The sequence below is a fragment of the Strix aluco genome, chromosome Z (assembly GCF_031877795.1).
Source record: "Strix aluco isolate bStrAlu1 chromosome Z, bStrAlu1.hap1, whole genome shotgun sequence".
Lineage (NCBI taxonomy): Eukaryota > Metazoa > Chordata > Aves > Strigiformes > Strigidae > Strix > Strix aluco.
The window spans coordinates 1,680,001-1,696,384 of record NC_133971.1 but is presented as its reverse complement, the minus strand read 5'-3'; the positions used below and the strand labels follow the sequence as shown (position 1 = coordinate 1,696,384).

Here is a 16,384-nt window from a genome sequence, read left to right as displayed (position 1 = left end):
GGAGAATATGGATTGCAAATTAAAATTAATTTCTAGATATGAAGTTCAAAACTAAGACAGATGTGCCAAAGAGGGAAACAAGATCAGACTACCTCTATAAAGAAATGCTTCATCCCAGATGAAGGTGGGACACTGCTCTCATCTGCTTCAGATTTTAAAGAAGAATTTTTATTACCTTGAGCATCCATATTTGGAAAAAGATTAGAATTAGGCAGACCAAGGAATTAGCAAATACAAAAATCCAAGCAAATTCATATTCGTTGCTCTTTGACAGAGTAAAATTAGTTTTTATCTACAGGGAGTATATCAATTTAAGGATAATCTGGGGGAAAAAAAATTAATGGGGAGGTATAAGACCTCTGACTAGATTCTCCTTCATTCCAGGGGATCCACAGAGTTTAAGGAAGAATGATGTGGAAAAATTGTATGGAGATTTCATTCTTTGGCTTTTTATTATGGGTTTTTCCCACCAGTGCAGGTGAAAATGCCAGTGCAGGTTGATTAAATAATAAAAACTTCTAAATCATTTCACTTAAAACATTTTATGACTTTCTGTCTACATTGCAGCACCACAGCATAACTGAGTCTTTGTTCTGGATAATTTTTGTACTAGAGGAAGGGACTGGAAAATCATGAAGAAAATGGCCATTCATTTATACGCAGAAAACCTCTGTATTAATTTTTATTGTTAAAGCTTTTGCACACATTTTATGTGTACAAAAATTTGTAATATTAAAACTATTTACATTTATGATTGCAATCAAAACTTAAATGAACTTGTTGCTGTATTAAAATTAGCAAAAGATGAAAATAGTAACAGGTTTTTCTTTTGTGTCCTAAACTGAAGAGTATTCCTTGGAAAACAAACAAATATTTTTGCTTAAAAAAAAAAAGTCAATAATCTCCAAAATAAGCCAGGGTTGTGTTTTTCAACTAAAATGGAAAGACAAAAGTTTGAGAATGTTTTTAGATGTGTCTAGTTTAACAGTTTCATGTGTTGGATGTGACTTTCACAGTCTGTTGGCAGTTTGCAGGAAAGCCATCACACCTGTGACTTGGTTGTTGATTAATGAGTCTTTCAATTCATCGCCACCATCTGAAGAAGGGCCGTGGCCTTTCTAAGCTCCACTGGTTTATTCGCCTTCAACTGTAGTCCTACCAAGGTATCTTCCATAAAGAAAATCACACCTGGTTAAGGCTAATGAAAACCTCAATATGTCATTTTCTAGACAAGTCAAAAAGCATGTAAAACTAGACAAAAGATGTATTCAAGCAACATGAATGCAGTTTTGTCATAACCTGTCAATCTAAAGACTAACATAAAAAAGCTTTCTTCAATGACATTTTCCAGTGTCAACTATTAGAATGACAATTCTGAATTCCCTCTTTGCTACATGATGCAAGATGCATAATGGTTTCCCAATCTTCACAAAGACTAAACTTTGTTGTTAGATCCCAGGAAGAAGTTTACAGGGGAAAAAAAACCCAACAAACAAACAGTTTTTCTGGGCCAGATTATCATTCAGCATCAGAAACCTCCAAATCACAGTGTCTATGCACATTTTAAACTGACTGCTCACGTCACAGCACCTATTAAGAGCACATGTCAAACTGCCCAACTCTGATGTGTCTTCAAAACTATATCATGGTTGTAAAACATCCAAGGCCACTTTTTTTTGACAACTGGGCCTGGGGAAGAGACAATAAGATCTCTGGGACTTGTCATCCTTTCTTGAGCAATTAGCTGTTGAATCAGGGTGAGCTGGGCAGGACAGAGTTCATCCAGGAAAGCCACGTGAGAAAGGCAATAACCTGTGGGAAAGCTGCAGATCTGGGGGAGAGCAGTTACAGCTACAAAGGTTTGTTAGGTGCACAGCAGCAGCCACCAGTCCTTACTACTTGCTTTGTGGTAGCAACAGCAAGTGTTTCAAGGTCAAGAGAAAGCATAAAGTTGTTTCCCCATCCCCTTTGGAGGAAAACTAATGGGCCTACCACTTCCTAAGAAGACTGCAAGGTAATTCAGACCAGCTGAACAATTAAGTGTAACTAAAGCTGAGCCACCTCCCCTCTGTCGCCACCTGGGACTGTGAACATCAACATTTCCCACAGATCAGCTACTATTTGGTAGTTTTGTATATTAAAATTTAGTCAAAAGAGCTAGGTTCTACTCTTGGCTTTGCTACAGACTAGTTTTGCAGTGTAGAAGAAACCTTAACGGTGACTTGCAGGACCAGATTTTCCATCTGTTTAACTTTGATATTAATACTTCCCCCTCTACCTTACAGGGGATTTGCATGTCTCAACTCATTACAGCTTGCAAAGAAATTGAGATCCCTGTATGGAAATTGAATTACTCTGCATTACTAGCACTTTTATGAAAATCCCTTATCTAAAAGAAGCAGAAGGGAGAAACAACGGGTTGGTGGGCAAAACAGACTTTTAGTTTGTTGGCTTGTGTCCTGTAGCCTCTTCCTTTGTAGGTGTAGCAGGAAAGCCTATAGATGAAATGAGTAGCTAAACCAGTGTGTACAGTTAGGGTAGTCAGCACTCTGCATGCATTAATACACATTTAGAGCTTTTGTGCCCACTTATGATCACTAATAATCTATTAAGAATGAAAACCTGGATCAGAAAGGCTCAGAAAGAAGAAGAAAAGACCAGATAAGAAGACAAACATGATTATCTCCACTTAAGAATCCTTAGAGAGCAACAGGATGTGAGACAGAGTTGAAAGAGAGGCAAATTATTTGCAGATGAAAGGAAGTATCTATTTTTAAGGAAAGTCAGCCAGGTCATGGGATGCCAATCACAAGGTTAATTAGACAGTGACATAAAATGGTGAAGTGTCACACTTCTAAATAATGATTTGTGGTTGCAGCATACAGAAATACCTAGTTATGAAGAAAAGATATATACTTTTAAAGAAACCAGTGAAATGTGAATCCCAACAATAAATGCATATATGCATTATCAACCCTAATACATTGCATTTACTTAGCATTTTTTTCCATCAAAACATATCAAAGGACATAAAAATGTGGACAAATGTTACCTAATTTTAAATGGGTAAACCAAGATACAGTGAGACATTATTAGAATGGGGTTTAGCTCACGGGCCTATGCTCTAGCCAATAAGCTGTGCTTAATACACTTTTGAATGCAAAACATGTATTGCAAATAATTTTTTTTTCTTTTTACTTTTTCTAGAGGCCAGGTTTCAGCAATGGAAATAGCATCAAATTAGAATGAATCCTTATTTAAGCAATTTTATAGTTACTTCAAAAAGAGCTGGTAAGTACATACTTCCATATCCTCTGTAGGCAAAGGCCTCATCATAAAGGACTTCCAGGTATTAAAAAGGAGCTCACGTTAACGAAGGTTAACTGGGATATGGCAGTCCATTCCTTTTTAGCATCTTTTGTTGGAGATTGCTGTTGGAGAATATTGTTTTATTCATAGGATTCATCAACATGTATGCAGGAGAGAGAGACTGCTAACAACCAGAAAAGTCGAAAGTGTACTGCATATGGGAAGTCTCACCTTTAGCCTCACTTACTGGTGAAATTCATGCTACAACTGTATACATAATAGTGGCTGGAGTGGCATTCAAACAGTATGTAACACAGAGTATTGTCTTCCCTCTTGCTTACCGATCTACATTCTGCCACCAATGCTTTAAAACTGCCAGGCAGGGAACTAAACCTACTTCTGACAGATCCTTTAAGGTCAGAGTACAGTTTCATTAGGTGTGTCAGAAGAGGATAAGCAGATGGAGGATAATCCTTATGTTGACGGATGTGACATATACCTTGTTATTGACCAACTCATTTATGGAAAAGGGTCCTTGCTTATCCAGAAATGTCAAAATCAGATTTTCCTCAAAATCCCAGTGGCTTTTTTTTTTTTTTGTACATCCAGCACTAGGGTCTGAACCTGACTCCGTGATCAACCAATAGATATGCAGTAGTGGATTAATACCTTTCACCTGCTTCAATTGATACAGGAACAACGGGACACTGTCCTTCATTGCCTCCCATGCGTTTTAGAAAGCCCGTTCTCACATGGATCATAAGGGCATCCATTATAATCTCACCAAGCAGGTGGTGATTACTGCAGTATTAATGGCATCCCAGTTCTTCACCAACACATCATTAATAGTTGACTTGCAGCCGTAACAACAATATGGATTTCCAGTACCCAGCAATTTGGATACAAAAGGTCTAGGAGCATGTGCAGTTTAGAAGAAGGACTGACTAACACATCCAAAAGTACACTAGACATAACACTGGCATCCTCTGCTATGCAGAGATGGTCTCTGTCTTGGCATCGTGCCAGTAACTGCTCTTCCACCATTTGTTTCTTCTATGAAGAAAATTGCTAGAGAACTTCCTACCTTTTCATACCCTGGGTATTTTCACTCATTCCTCAGACCCGGGGCTTTTGTAGAGTTGCATAAAAAAAAAATCTTTCACAGACAACAAAGCACATGCAGTTTGCTGACATTCTTTTCAATTTCAAAACTACATAATACATTTTTCCATGTGTTGATAAACTGGATTTTAAAGGAGCATTTTCTGGATATCTAGATAATCAACAACACAATGAATATAAACATTTTCTATAAATAGTTCACCATATGGCTACCATTCTCAGCAGATGGTGTCTGTGTATCCACTAGAATATACAAGAGCTATGCAGATTTTGCCCTGCAATCATTCAAAATTCTAAACAAGAATTTTTGACTTAATTTCAGTTTTATTAAGCTTAATCAAACACAAAACATATAATTTTATCACCTAACTCTAGTATGGGGAACAAATGCCACGACTACATTAACAAATTTATTTGCAAAAGGCAAGTAGACATTCCTCACCCTATACAGTCAAAAGGATTTAAAAAAAAAAAAGAGACACTGGATACGAGATCAGCTTCCACAGCATAAAGGGATCTTCTTAATCTTAGGGCAGCACCCTTCTGCCAAGGATAGTCTTTACCTTCCTAAAAAGCAGTTTCACTTGTGAACAGCCCAGTGTTTGTCGGACAGAATGCAGTCTGAACTATGCTAAGAAAAATTCTGGAGTCCAAAGAATGTGAGAGTTTGTGTATATTTTGCAGCAAATATTACTAGAAAGCCTACATGTTTTATCCAGTTTTAATAGAAAACAAACTTATTAATTTTTTATAGTTTCCTTAAAGCCAACATACAAACAATTCCAGGTTTTCTGCTCTGCTTTGAGAAGCTGCTGCTGCGCAGTTGAGAATATTTATCAAAGGAACACATGACTGGAAGTAAACCACTCGGTCTATCCTGCTTCAACTTTAAACTACTTAAGCTCCTGTCACTATGCAAACACTTTCTGGAAAACTCTTCTTGAGCTACACTAATTTACCTGTTGGAAATAATCTTCTGATTTCCAGTCTAGATGTTTTTCATGGCATTTCTTATTCACTTGAACAAACATTGGTTTTGACGTGTAATTTTTTTAACTTGGTACTATTTCTCACCTGATGCATTTATGGTAAACCAACATACTCCCCTCTCAGTTATTAAGTTGTTGTGCTTCCTACTCTTAAGATCTTGTACCTGACTGTCGTTGGCTTTGCCAGTCGTGAGCTCTTCTCTGTCTGTTCCTGTAGGTCCCAGAGTGCTCCTGCTCACACGCACACCCCCACGTCGTTCCAGCCAAACCCCTACTTATTGCCCTGCACTTGCACCACTGCTCTGTGAAACTTCCCTCAGCGCAGAGGAGAGAATCCCGGACACTCCTCCTCAGCACAGCAAATTACTGCGAGAGTGGAGAATCGCTACATATGTCACAAAAACATCTTGGTTGTTTATCATCATTATACTAAGTGGAACGTAGTTATTCTCTATAGTAATGTATCCAATGCACCTGAAAGTCCTGTAGAACTGCAGAAGGAAGGTCACATCTCAAACTCCAGCAAAATATTAATATAACTATGCACATGTTGCTGAGATACTTCTCTGAAAATAAATGATCAGTAAGTATTTATCTTACATGTCACTATAAAGGAGAGTACATAAATAAGAAGGGTAACGTATGGTACTGTGCTTTGGGTTTGTGCCTCAGCTGACAACACACCAGCTTTTTGTCTACTGCTGAGCAGTGCTTGCACAGCACCAAGGCATTTTCTTGTTCCCACTCTGCCCCCCAGCGACTGGGCTGGGGGTGGGCAAGAACTTGGGAGCGGACACAGCCAGGACGGCTGACCCCAACTGATCCAAGGGATATTCTGTGCCATGTAAATGTTGTGCTCAACAATAAAAGCTGGGGAAAGGAGGAGGAAGGGGGACGTTTGGGGTTTCGGCGTGACGTGACGTTGGCTACGTGTGACGGAGCCCTGCTTTCCAGGAAGGGGCTGGACATCTGCCTGCTGATGGGAAGTGCTGGATGAATTCCTTGTTTTGCTTTGCTTCACTTACTAAACTGACATTACGTCAACCCATAAGTTTTGTCATCTTCGCTCTCCCAGTTCTCCCCCCCATCCATTGTGGGGGGAGTGAGCGACCAGCTACATGGACACTAAGCCACTGACTGGGGTCAACTCACCCTAGTCACTAAATTATTTTCAAATGTGATAAGATGCATAGAGATAGTGGCCAGACAGTTAAAAAGAAAAAATCATAGTTGATACGATAAACTGCAGAAACAGTTTCAACATGCTGATTTAGCCAGACAATAACAGTTTTTCCTTTACAAGCTGGACAGTGATTAGAAGTTGAGATACATGTGAATTAAACAATAACTAAAAGCACATGGTCTTCTTGTCTTAATATATGTATTAGAGGTAAGGAACTCCCATTTGGTACTGAAATATCTAAGGATGTACAAGTGACTGCCAAGATTTGAAAAAACAGGGTGTATCTGTGTAAGCACGCAGGATATTTCTTAAAACTTGGTTAAATCAAGTACTATAAATTATCTGAATGTTAATGGGCTTATTATTAAAAGATATTGTTTCAAGTATAATTGAAAAGTTTGTTTTAACTTTTATTCTCACAGCTCAAGCTATATGTAAAAAAAAAAAAAAAAAAAGAATCAGAAGTAAAACTGTAAAGGAAAGGAATCCATCTATGTATCACTTTTCTTCCTGTAAGGAAAACTTCTTTACAGTTTCTAAAGGTATGAACTGTAAATAGGGATGAATATTAAGTTTTCTGTGTTACTGCTTACTGCTCAACTTTAATAAGCTTTTCCTGATAGCATTCTATATTTCATAACCTTAAAATAAAATAGTATCATTAACCACCCACATGTTTAATTTGCTAAATTTCCCAAACACTTTTGCTTTGAGGATCATCAGAATGCATGGATTAGATTCACATGCTCATGTGGAGCCAATGAGTAGTACACAACAGTTCATTCCCTTTTTAACCAGTCCTAAAAGCCTTTTACTTTCCCCTAACCACCAACCAATTAATTTGCCTACCACTTGCTGGCTCTGGGACAATGCTCCCATAACCCCCTCCCACCTAACTCAGTCATTAACTAGGTTAGGGGAGCATTTCCCTTGTAAATGAGTCCCCTAAGCATTTTTACTTTTTTTCCACTGAAGAGAGAGCAGAGCATACTTATTTTACTTCGTATGAAACAGACAGTATTTCTCTTTAAATATAAAAAAAGGAAATAGAACCCAGTATCACTGTGAACACGTAAAAATGTTTTTGCGTGCACATAAGTACCTGATGAGGGAAAGCTTTAGCCTGTGTTAAAGACAGGAATAATTAAAGTGTTATGGCACTCCACTTTATAAACTGATGGTTCCAACTCGAAAAGTACTGCCCTTAGTTTTGTTTAAATCATCTCAGGAGGCAAACAGTAGAAACAGAGCATGTCCATCATAAAGAGGACACGAAAATAATAACACACCCACTCCTCTTGAACCTTAACTCCTGAGCACAAGGCTGAGGTTGATGCAGTGTTAAGAAGGAGCATGAAGAATCACCTAAAGATAGGGCTCGCTCGAGTCACTGCAAAGCTTACTTGAGTAGCCAGGAGACCAGCTAGATTGGGCCTAGCCATCTGGAAAACATGACCAGACATACTTTAGCTGTGCTAAAAATTAAGTCACGTAAAGACAAGGTGTGTTGGAGATGCTGGTCGTTACGGCAGATATTGGATTAGCTACTCTACGAAATGATCACAATGGGTTTAAACGATCTGTTGGTCTGTAAAGTAGGGAAGAGTGGTTTAAATAATAAATCCATGAGCTAATCACTAATGGCTTGCATAATGTCACTTCTAGATGAGAATTTCCATATCATGTAGAAGGGCAATGAATGGAGACATTTGCAAATTAGGAAGGATGACAACAATTAGGGCCCTTATTAAACAACAAAAAAAAAAAGATGCAACAATAGGTGATATGACAAAGACATGAAATACAAAGAAGGACAAAGAAGGCATATACATGACTTGTTTCTAAACTCTATGAAGAGATGAAAATTAAAATGAAACATGTTTCAAGATATCAGAGAAGATGAAATGTTCACAGAAAACGTTCCCTCTGCAAATCACAGCAGTCCTCTGCTCCCTTTGGCTCACACTGATGACATCAACATGAAGGGAAGTTCAAGAACCAGCTTGATCCTGAGACTTTCTATTAGAATCTCTTTTAAAAGGGCAAACTACTTCATTTTTAATGAAGGACAAGTGTTAGCAATCAGCAGGAGAACTATCAAAGAAAAAAAAAACCTAGTACTGAATTGTCTCTGCAGTTTAACATAAAAATGACACTACTGGCACAGACCAAAAAGTCCATGAAGTCCCATATTCTGTGTGGTAGTGGGTAACAGAGAACATCAAGAAGAGAACTGAATGGCACAGTTTTGCTAGCATCATCTTTTGTGCAACTGCATTAAAATTTTGGAAAATAATAATTTGGGTGGGGAAAGAATTCATCATAGCAAAATTAAGAAAGAAGGCTAGAAATAGACTGTACAAATACTTTATATATGAAATGAAGGAAGAATTAAATGTTTAAGACTAACTGCCAACAATAAATTGAGAAAATAGCATAAAAACATCAAAACATTTTTGACATGCAAATTCACACACTTTTGAAATTGTCACTCTAGTTTCTAAAGAGAGAAACAGTTCAGTTTAAAAGATGAATGATATGACCATATTAGATATCATCAGGAGGATTCAGAATTAAGAAGGGAATGTTAAAGTTCTTATTAGTTTTCAACATATAAGTTTTACAGTTTTCGCAAGGATCTAAGTGGCAAATATTTTATAAAAAATACCCATTCTTTCCACCAACAATTTTCTGAATTTAATGAACTGCTATTTCTGAATTTAACAAGTATCGATTCTGCATTAAATATATCTGTTTATCAACTAAGCAGTTAAATTTTACAAGTAAAAAAAGCATTAAAATATTAAAATAAGTTCCATTAGCTAAAAATTATTAAGGAAATACTTTCTATTTCTAGCTACACTTGTCATGCCCCCAACTGAATTTAAGATTCATTGCAACTTGAGTAAACATCCCCTAAGTTCTGTGCTATCCAGCTGAAAACTCTCTGAGCAGTATAGGTTTGTAAAAGTTACTAATTTCTTTTTAAAGCACAATTTAAGGGCCATATCAACATATAGGCAGGTCTCAGACAGAAAGAACATATTAGGTTCCTCAAAATAGGAGTTTAAAGCCATCTTTGCATGGATCAAATACAATAGATAGTAAGTAGAGCCATCTTAAAATTGCATATTTAAAAATAAATGTATAATTTACTTTATAAATTTCACCAGTAAAATCCTTGTGTACTGGCTATTATAAAGTAAGAAAGACAACAAGAAAGTGCAATTATTTGCCAAAAATCCCATTACCTGTGTGCCAGCAGCACCCTGAAGGTCATCTGATTCAGTCCCAAATAACTTGGCAGCAAGCTTGACCAATCCCAGTTCCATTCAGTAATGGTTGACTGTTGATACATGGCAAGAAGCTATTGTTAGTTATTAATCAGTGTTAATATGATCAGTAAATTAAAGCTCCAGCTGTGATATACTAACCAAGAAGGAGGGGGGTCTAGAACAAGGACTTAGGCAGATGATATCAATCATGTCCACAGAAGAAGGTTCTTATTCCAATAAGACAGCAATTAATTTATAAATCCATTTGGGGATGTAGCCATTATTTATAAAAAGATAAATCAATTTTTTGAACCGTTATTCTTCCAACTGTTAATGGCATTCTGCCCAACCACTTTGTCTGAGAGCTTGACTCTTTGTTTGAAAAGCAAAATAATTGGCAACTTTTTATGTAATTTACATTTTCTGCTGTCAGCAAAAAGTTTGTAATGAAAAACTTGGTATAGCTGGAATTGAAGATGTAACCTGTTTCGTAATTAGAGTGATGCTTTACTTGTTTTGTAAGGCACTCCAGTCACCAGATGGTTATTATAAACAGCAGTAAGTCTAGACAATATGAACAAATATAACTCCATATTGCTTATTTAATAAATAAAAAGGATCTACAATAATGGTGGGCAGACAAAAGACCACATACCACATCCTTATGTTTGCAAAACAGTAACTCCTGTTGCATGATATTAATTTTCATTGTCAGTAATGGTCAAGTAGTAACTGCAATTCAACATTCTTGGGAGGAAATAACTCTAAAATTATTGTTGTAACAGTAAAATAGCACTGAGTAGTTTAAAAAAAAATTACGCAAGTCAAAACAATGGAAATAAACCTCAGTAAGAAGGGTATAGTTTATCTTGCAGTGCATCTTCTTCTTCTTACAGACAGCACTTAGCTCTTCTGCAAGAGCAGAATCAGTGCAATACCTCCCCTCTCCTCCATTGTTATTTTATTCCCTTCCTTCTTTTAATTTGATTTTCTCCTTAACCCTCATCTTTGGCACGCACTTAGAAGTAATCTAGAAAAACAAAGGTGAAATACAGAGTAAGAAAGAGAGACAAGGGTAGCTAAAGAAAGAATAATATAGTGTGAAAGTGGATGAAGAAATAACAGTGAATGTCTGATAAACAAGAAATAAGGGAAAAGGAGTCAACAGAGAACTATGGAAATAGAAGAACACGGCAGAAAACAGGCAACTGTTCTATACTCTACACTGAATTAAGGATAGATAAATAAATATGGAGGAAGTACTTGTAAAATCAAGATGGATAAAAAGGAGAAGCTAAAGAGCCAGTAGCAACAGTCATAAAAACAAAAAGGAAAATTTATAGGTATAACAGATAAAAATTTATTCCACCAGACTGATCAGTTCTGTGAAAAAATAAAGGATCAGTTTGAAAAAAAGGCATTTCAGGAATGGAAAATCATTTCTTTGTAGCGTTTTTCTTCTTTGATACTGTGAGGAGTCGCATAGCCTTGAGTTAATCTTATTAGACAATAGAGGAGCAGCAGCACTGGCAGAGATTGAGGTGTCAGGACAAATTGATAAAATCAAGAGCAACAAGTTACTAGGACCAGATGGTGATTATTCAAGATTTTTACAGGAATGTAAGAATTAAATGGCTGAATTGTTAACAGAAATGACACCTTCCTAGAATCATTTACTGAACTGGAAGGTTGAAAGGTAAGAAATTTACATATCATTAATCAAAAATGCTAGAGTTGATCTCAAAATACCTGTTCAGTGGCCTTTGTTTCAGGAGCAGTAAAATTTGTGGAAATTATGATTAAGTATCTTGCTAAATTCGACATGATAGGGACAAATTAGCAAAACTTCAGAAGAGAAAAGTCAATCACCCTAATGTACTGCAATTTTTAGATATACCAACCATCAATACATGGAATGTTTACTACAAATTATCTTTCAGAAAGCTTTTGAAATAATTTATTTTAAGAAAACCTCTACTGAGGAAGCTAAGATAATAACAATAGTTACATATTACATCATTATATATTATAATATATTATGTAGGATAGTGTAGCATTCTCTGCTTAAAGCTGACCCAGCTCTCTGGGCTCACAACTAGTATTGCCATGCCTATTCCAACTGGCCCTTCTGAGAGAAAAGTTTTAAAAAGCAATACTTAATTAACTCATTGACAAAGTATATTGTGAAACTAGTAGCTTCTGGGGACTTAGAATTTATAAAAGGACAAAACGTTAGTTGATGTATTAAAAACACATCAAGTTACAATAGATTTAAAGAAAATCAAGAAATTAATCATGGATTATAAACTCCTAAGCTTCATGTCAGTTTCCAACCAGTAAGAAATGAATTAAAGAAGAAATATAACCTTTGAGAAGAAACACTGTTCATTGCCAGTGCTCTGGCATCTTCTGCAGGCACTGGTACTAGTCTTCACAGGAAACCAGACACTGAGCTGTACTGACCATTATTTTATAAACAGACAGTCCCACACCACTTAATAAATGTGCAATTTTATGGTAAAGAGAATTATGCTATTTAATACTATTATTAAGCTCAAGAAATAAATCTGTCATTGTTAACAACAGGGTTGGCACACGGTACTTTAAGGTCCATGATCACTCTTTTTTTCTTTTAATTTTAAGATACTTCTCCATACTTAGGTAATAGACTTTATGTCAAAAGTTTACAAAATCCAAAGCAATTTAATATGAACTATCCCTTGTCATCTGTTGATTAATAGAGCAGTGCAAACCTGTCATGTAGCAGCAGAATTCTGCCCTGAGTTGTCACTACTTGAAGGTCTTATTCTACCGCACTATTAATGAATTGAGAATTGAGGCATGATAAACTATTTTCTGCATTTCAGATTGGAGAGATTACGTAGCCCCTTAAATTCTATCCATTTATGATATACATAAAGGGACTAGTGGAAGAAAAGAAAAAAGATACTTTTAAAGCACGTTCCTCTGGATTGAAAAGCCTTGTGAAATTGGTATTAATCTCCTTTTTCAGGATATTCACACCTTTATTGCAACATGACAATGATTAAGCATTCATTAAACATTAAGAAAAAAGAAAAACCCAAACAAGAAAAGCAAACCAGATATATTTTACAGCAACACAACTAGTAAAATAGTCCAAAATGCTCAAAACTGGGACAGGAGATTACACTATTTAAAAGCAGAGATGTACTGGAAAAGGACATGTTTCTACCACAAGTCTGTAAAGTGAATTTCATACCACTGCAATACCATTTCTTTTTAAGTATTTGAAACTGAGGGGTGGAATCAAAACCATAGATGATGGATCAGGAAGACTTGAGAAACAACGGTGTAAGATTTTTTAAGTGTCGAAGTGCTATCAGAAACATTTTGTGTAATAAATCAGTCATGTGGTGCTCTGGCAGAGGTTTAGGCAACTAGATCTATTTTCCTTAGCTGTTACATTATCAGGAAACTAATTTCTATAAGTAAATTATAACCCTTTACATATCACTAACATGCCTTAATGAAAAACAGAGAAATGGACGCTTTCTCTTGTTTTGTGTTTTTCCCCCTGCTTATTCTCACAGTTCTGTTAAACCTCTGTATTTTCAAACCATCCCCTACTTTGCTGTTCAACATTTCTGTGAAAGATTCATCAGGAAATTCTAAATGTGCACTTGGAGCTTTGCCATGACTTCTCAAAGAAGACTAGGCCTATGTACCATTACACAGGTGTAATAAATGTCATTGCTACTAATGGGCTTTCCTTCACTGTACTGAACTAACACAGAAAGTCTAAGTAAATGCAAATTACTCTTACATGCAATAATTCTGATAAAAGAAAAGGACAATAATGGCTTTTTGAACATCATGCTATTGTAGAGGGTGCCCTCATTAGATTCCTGAGTAATAATATTCCTTTGCACTTCATCAAATGTGAACGCATGTAATTAATTCCGTTTTCATAATTCCAGTCTCTGTCATTATCATGATCATAGTAAGACCGACAAGTAAAAATTATACTATAACCAAGGTTTCAGATTTTGACAAACCTGATTGAACACTTTTGCGCAAGATTGTCTGTACACCTGGAAAGGGTTGAAGACAGGCTGCTCTTCTCTGCCCTTCAGTGTCAAAGGCAGGCACTGACTGGAGGTAGCACCATCTTCAGAAGAATTCTCACAAGACAGCTGCTCTTTCAAATACTCCTTTTAGAAGGAAAAACAACCACAAAACAGTATTTGCCACCTAGCTTTCCAAGTGAAATTTTACCTAAATTTCAAGCCTAACTTTACAGCGTGCCTGACAGAAGTTCCTTTTATTAAAGGAGAGAATAAATAACCTCTTACAAAATAGAAACCTTTTTAAGAGTAACACGATGCTACAAGAACCTCCATGAACACTCATCCAACTGAAGCAAATCAGAATAATCTAAGCTCTTGTTTTGAAATTGTCATCAAATTATGTGTATCAGTTCTCATTAAATATACATAGTTAGGTATATGTGGAAGTGAAAACCAAATGCTTTCTATGAGCTGTTCTGATGTAAGATGGCTATTATACGATTTATTTTACATGATAAACTATAAATGAATATTTAAAGGTTTTTTTGGACAGCATTAAGTATTTACTACATGACAGTAAATTAATTGTTTGATGAACATGTTCAAATCAGTTGTTCAAACACAGCAAATAAATATTCTCCCACTCTTCAAAGCTATTTTTAATTGTTTAAGCATTCAAAGACTAGAAGGCATTTATGATTTACATGGCAATTTTAGAAACTATACTGTAACAGACGCATGATTATTTTGGCCACAATCTTTTCTGTTTTCACTTCTTAAACTACTGTGTAAATAAATCATCATTGCATGCCAATAAAGTGTTTTGATTAAATAGAACCATTTTACAAAGAGCTAGATAATGAAACACTTACAGATCTATTTGCGGGAAGGACTACTGTGATTAAACAGTTTATTGTTATTAAAATGAAGTCTATAATGATAGGATTGCCATAACATTGAGCAAGTACTCAAGGTGAGTCTTCATTAAGATGGGTGGATGCAAATGCTCCTCTTACTTTGCAGTACCACTGACATAATAAAAAATTTTCAGATGCAGGTGAGGGAACATGTAAGCTACCTGCCAAGGCATCCCGTGCTCCTCAGTGGGTCTTTCTAAAAGAATAATTTCATCATCGGTTTAAACTGATCCAACTGTGGTCTGGCCTGAAAGGCACAAGTTCCCTCCCAATCCACATAGACTGTAGCTGTTTCTCCCTTGTGTTGGCACTAGCATATGTTGTGAAATCAGCCAGAAAAAAGAAAGGTTTCAGCCAGATAAACAAGCCACATGATTTCTAATACTAGTACAAAGGGGGGCCTAGGAGCAGGAAAGCACAAGGGCAAGAGAAAGAGCAGGACACTCTCTCTCTCTGCTGGCTGCAGCCAACTGTCAGGACTGCCTAAGACAATCGTGAAATAATCTAAGTGTATTAAAAACAAAAAAAAAAAAGAAAAAAAAAAGGAGCTTTTTTGGCTTAAGACAACAGCGTAACCCAGCTGTGAAAACACACCCTAAGTCTCTTACCTATATTTTCTCAGCCTACAAAAATGTCTGGGGGTTTTTTCCCATTCATTCATGACTTCATGCCATAACAAAGATTTTAAAGTAGTGGTGAAGGGGGTTATTTAAAAGCTATTTATATACATTTACCATTTTTTCATAAACGTACTGCCTTCCATACACACATTTTCACAAAATCTGTAGACAGCTTTAAGGCAACGCAGCCCTCTGGGTGTCACAGAGCCAGCAGAAGCAGAATCTGTTGGTTTTTTTAGTAGAGATATTGGAAATCGCTGTCCATGCTTGCTAGGGTTTGAACATTTCGAGTGGTATACAGCTCACCTCCCAGTGCAGGCATTTTTCTGTCTCTGGAATATTGTGGATTTATGTTTTCACAAAGAGGCTTATTCAACAATGGTAACTGCATTACTTTAAGAACTCCTTTAGTACAGTACATATCATAGACCCTGAAAGGGTCATGTTTCATAAATGTGAAAATAGAAATGAAATCATGTTTGTAAACATGTGAAGCTACATCCTCACTATCATTGACTGGGCATGAAACCAAGTGAACAGAATATTACTGAGCCTGACAGCTCAGGAGAGTTGGGTTACCTTTGGTAGCCATTAGTCAAAAATACTTTTAAAAATTATTGTGCTTTTTGATAAATACACTAAGGACTGGAGGCTGTTTTGAGTTCTACAGTATCTATTATAAATCTTTATAACATCATAGCTCTATTTCCAAATATAGCTTCCAAGAATCTATATCCCTTTTCACCTGCTTTTCTAAGGAAAATTATTGAGAACAACAAGTTTCTGTCTCATCATTTTGTTCTCTATTCACACGCAATTATTAAGCGGTGTGGCATAAAGATCTCCAAACTAATTTTAAGAACATGATCCCTTGATAGTCCAAGTAGTCTCCAAACAAAAGGATGGACGTTTGAACAGAC

At 36.3% G+C, this 16,384-nt stretch overlaps 1 protein-coding gene across 4 annotated transcripts in view; it reads right to left on the bottom strand.

Annotated features, from left to right (window-relative positions):
* KIAA0825 (KIAA0825 ortholog) overlaps positions 1 to 16,384 on the bottom strand; it is a 249,099-nt gene that overhangs the window by 103,708 nt on the left and 129,007 nt on the right. For all 4 annotated transcript variants that reach the window (XM_074812971.1, XM_074812970.1, XM_074812969.1 and 1 more), the window contains 2 exons: positions 13,916 to 14,071; positions 9,855 to 9,949 (listed from right to left, as the gene is read on the bottom strand). In XM_074812971.1, coding sequence (XP_074669072.1) covers positions 9,855 to 9,949; positions 13,916 to 14,071 — 251 coding nt within the window. The remainder of the gene's footprint in view (positions 1 to 9,854; positions 9,950 to 13,915; positions 14,072 to 16,384) is intronic.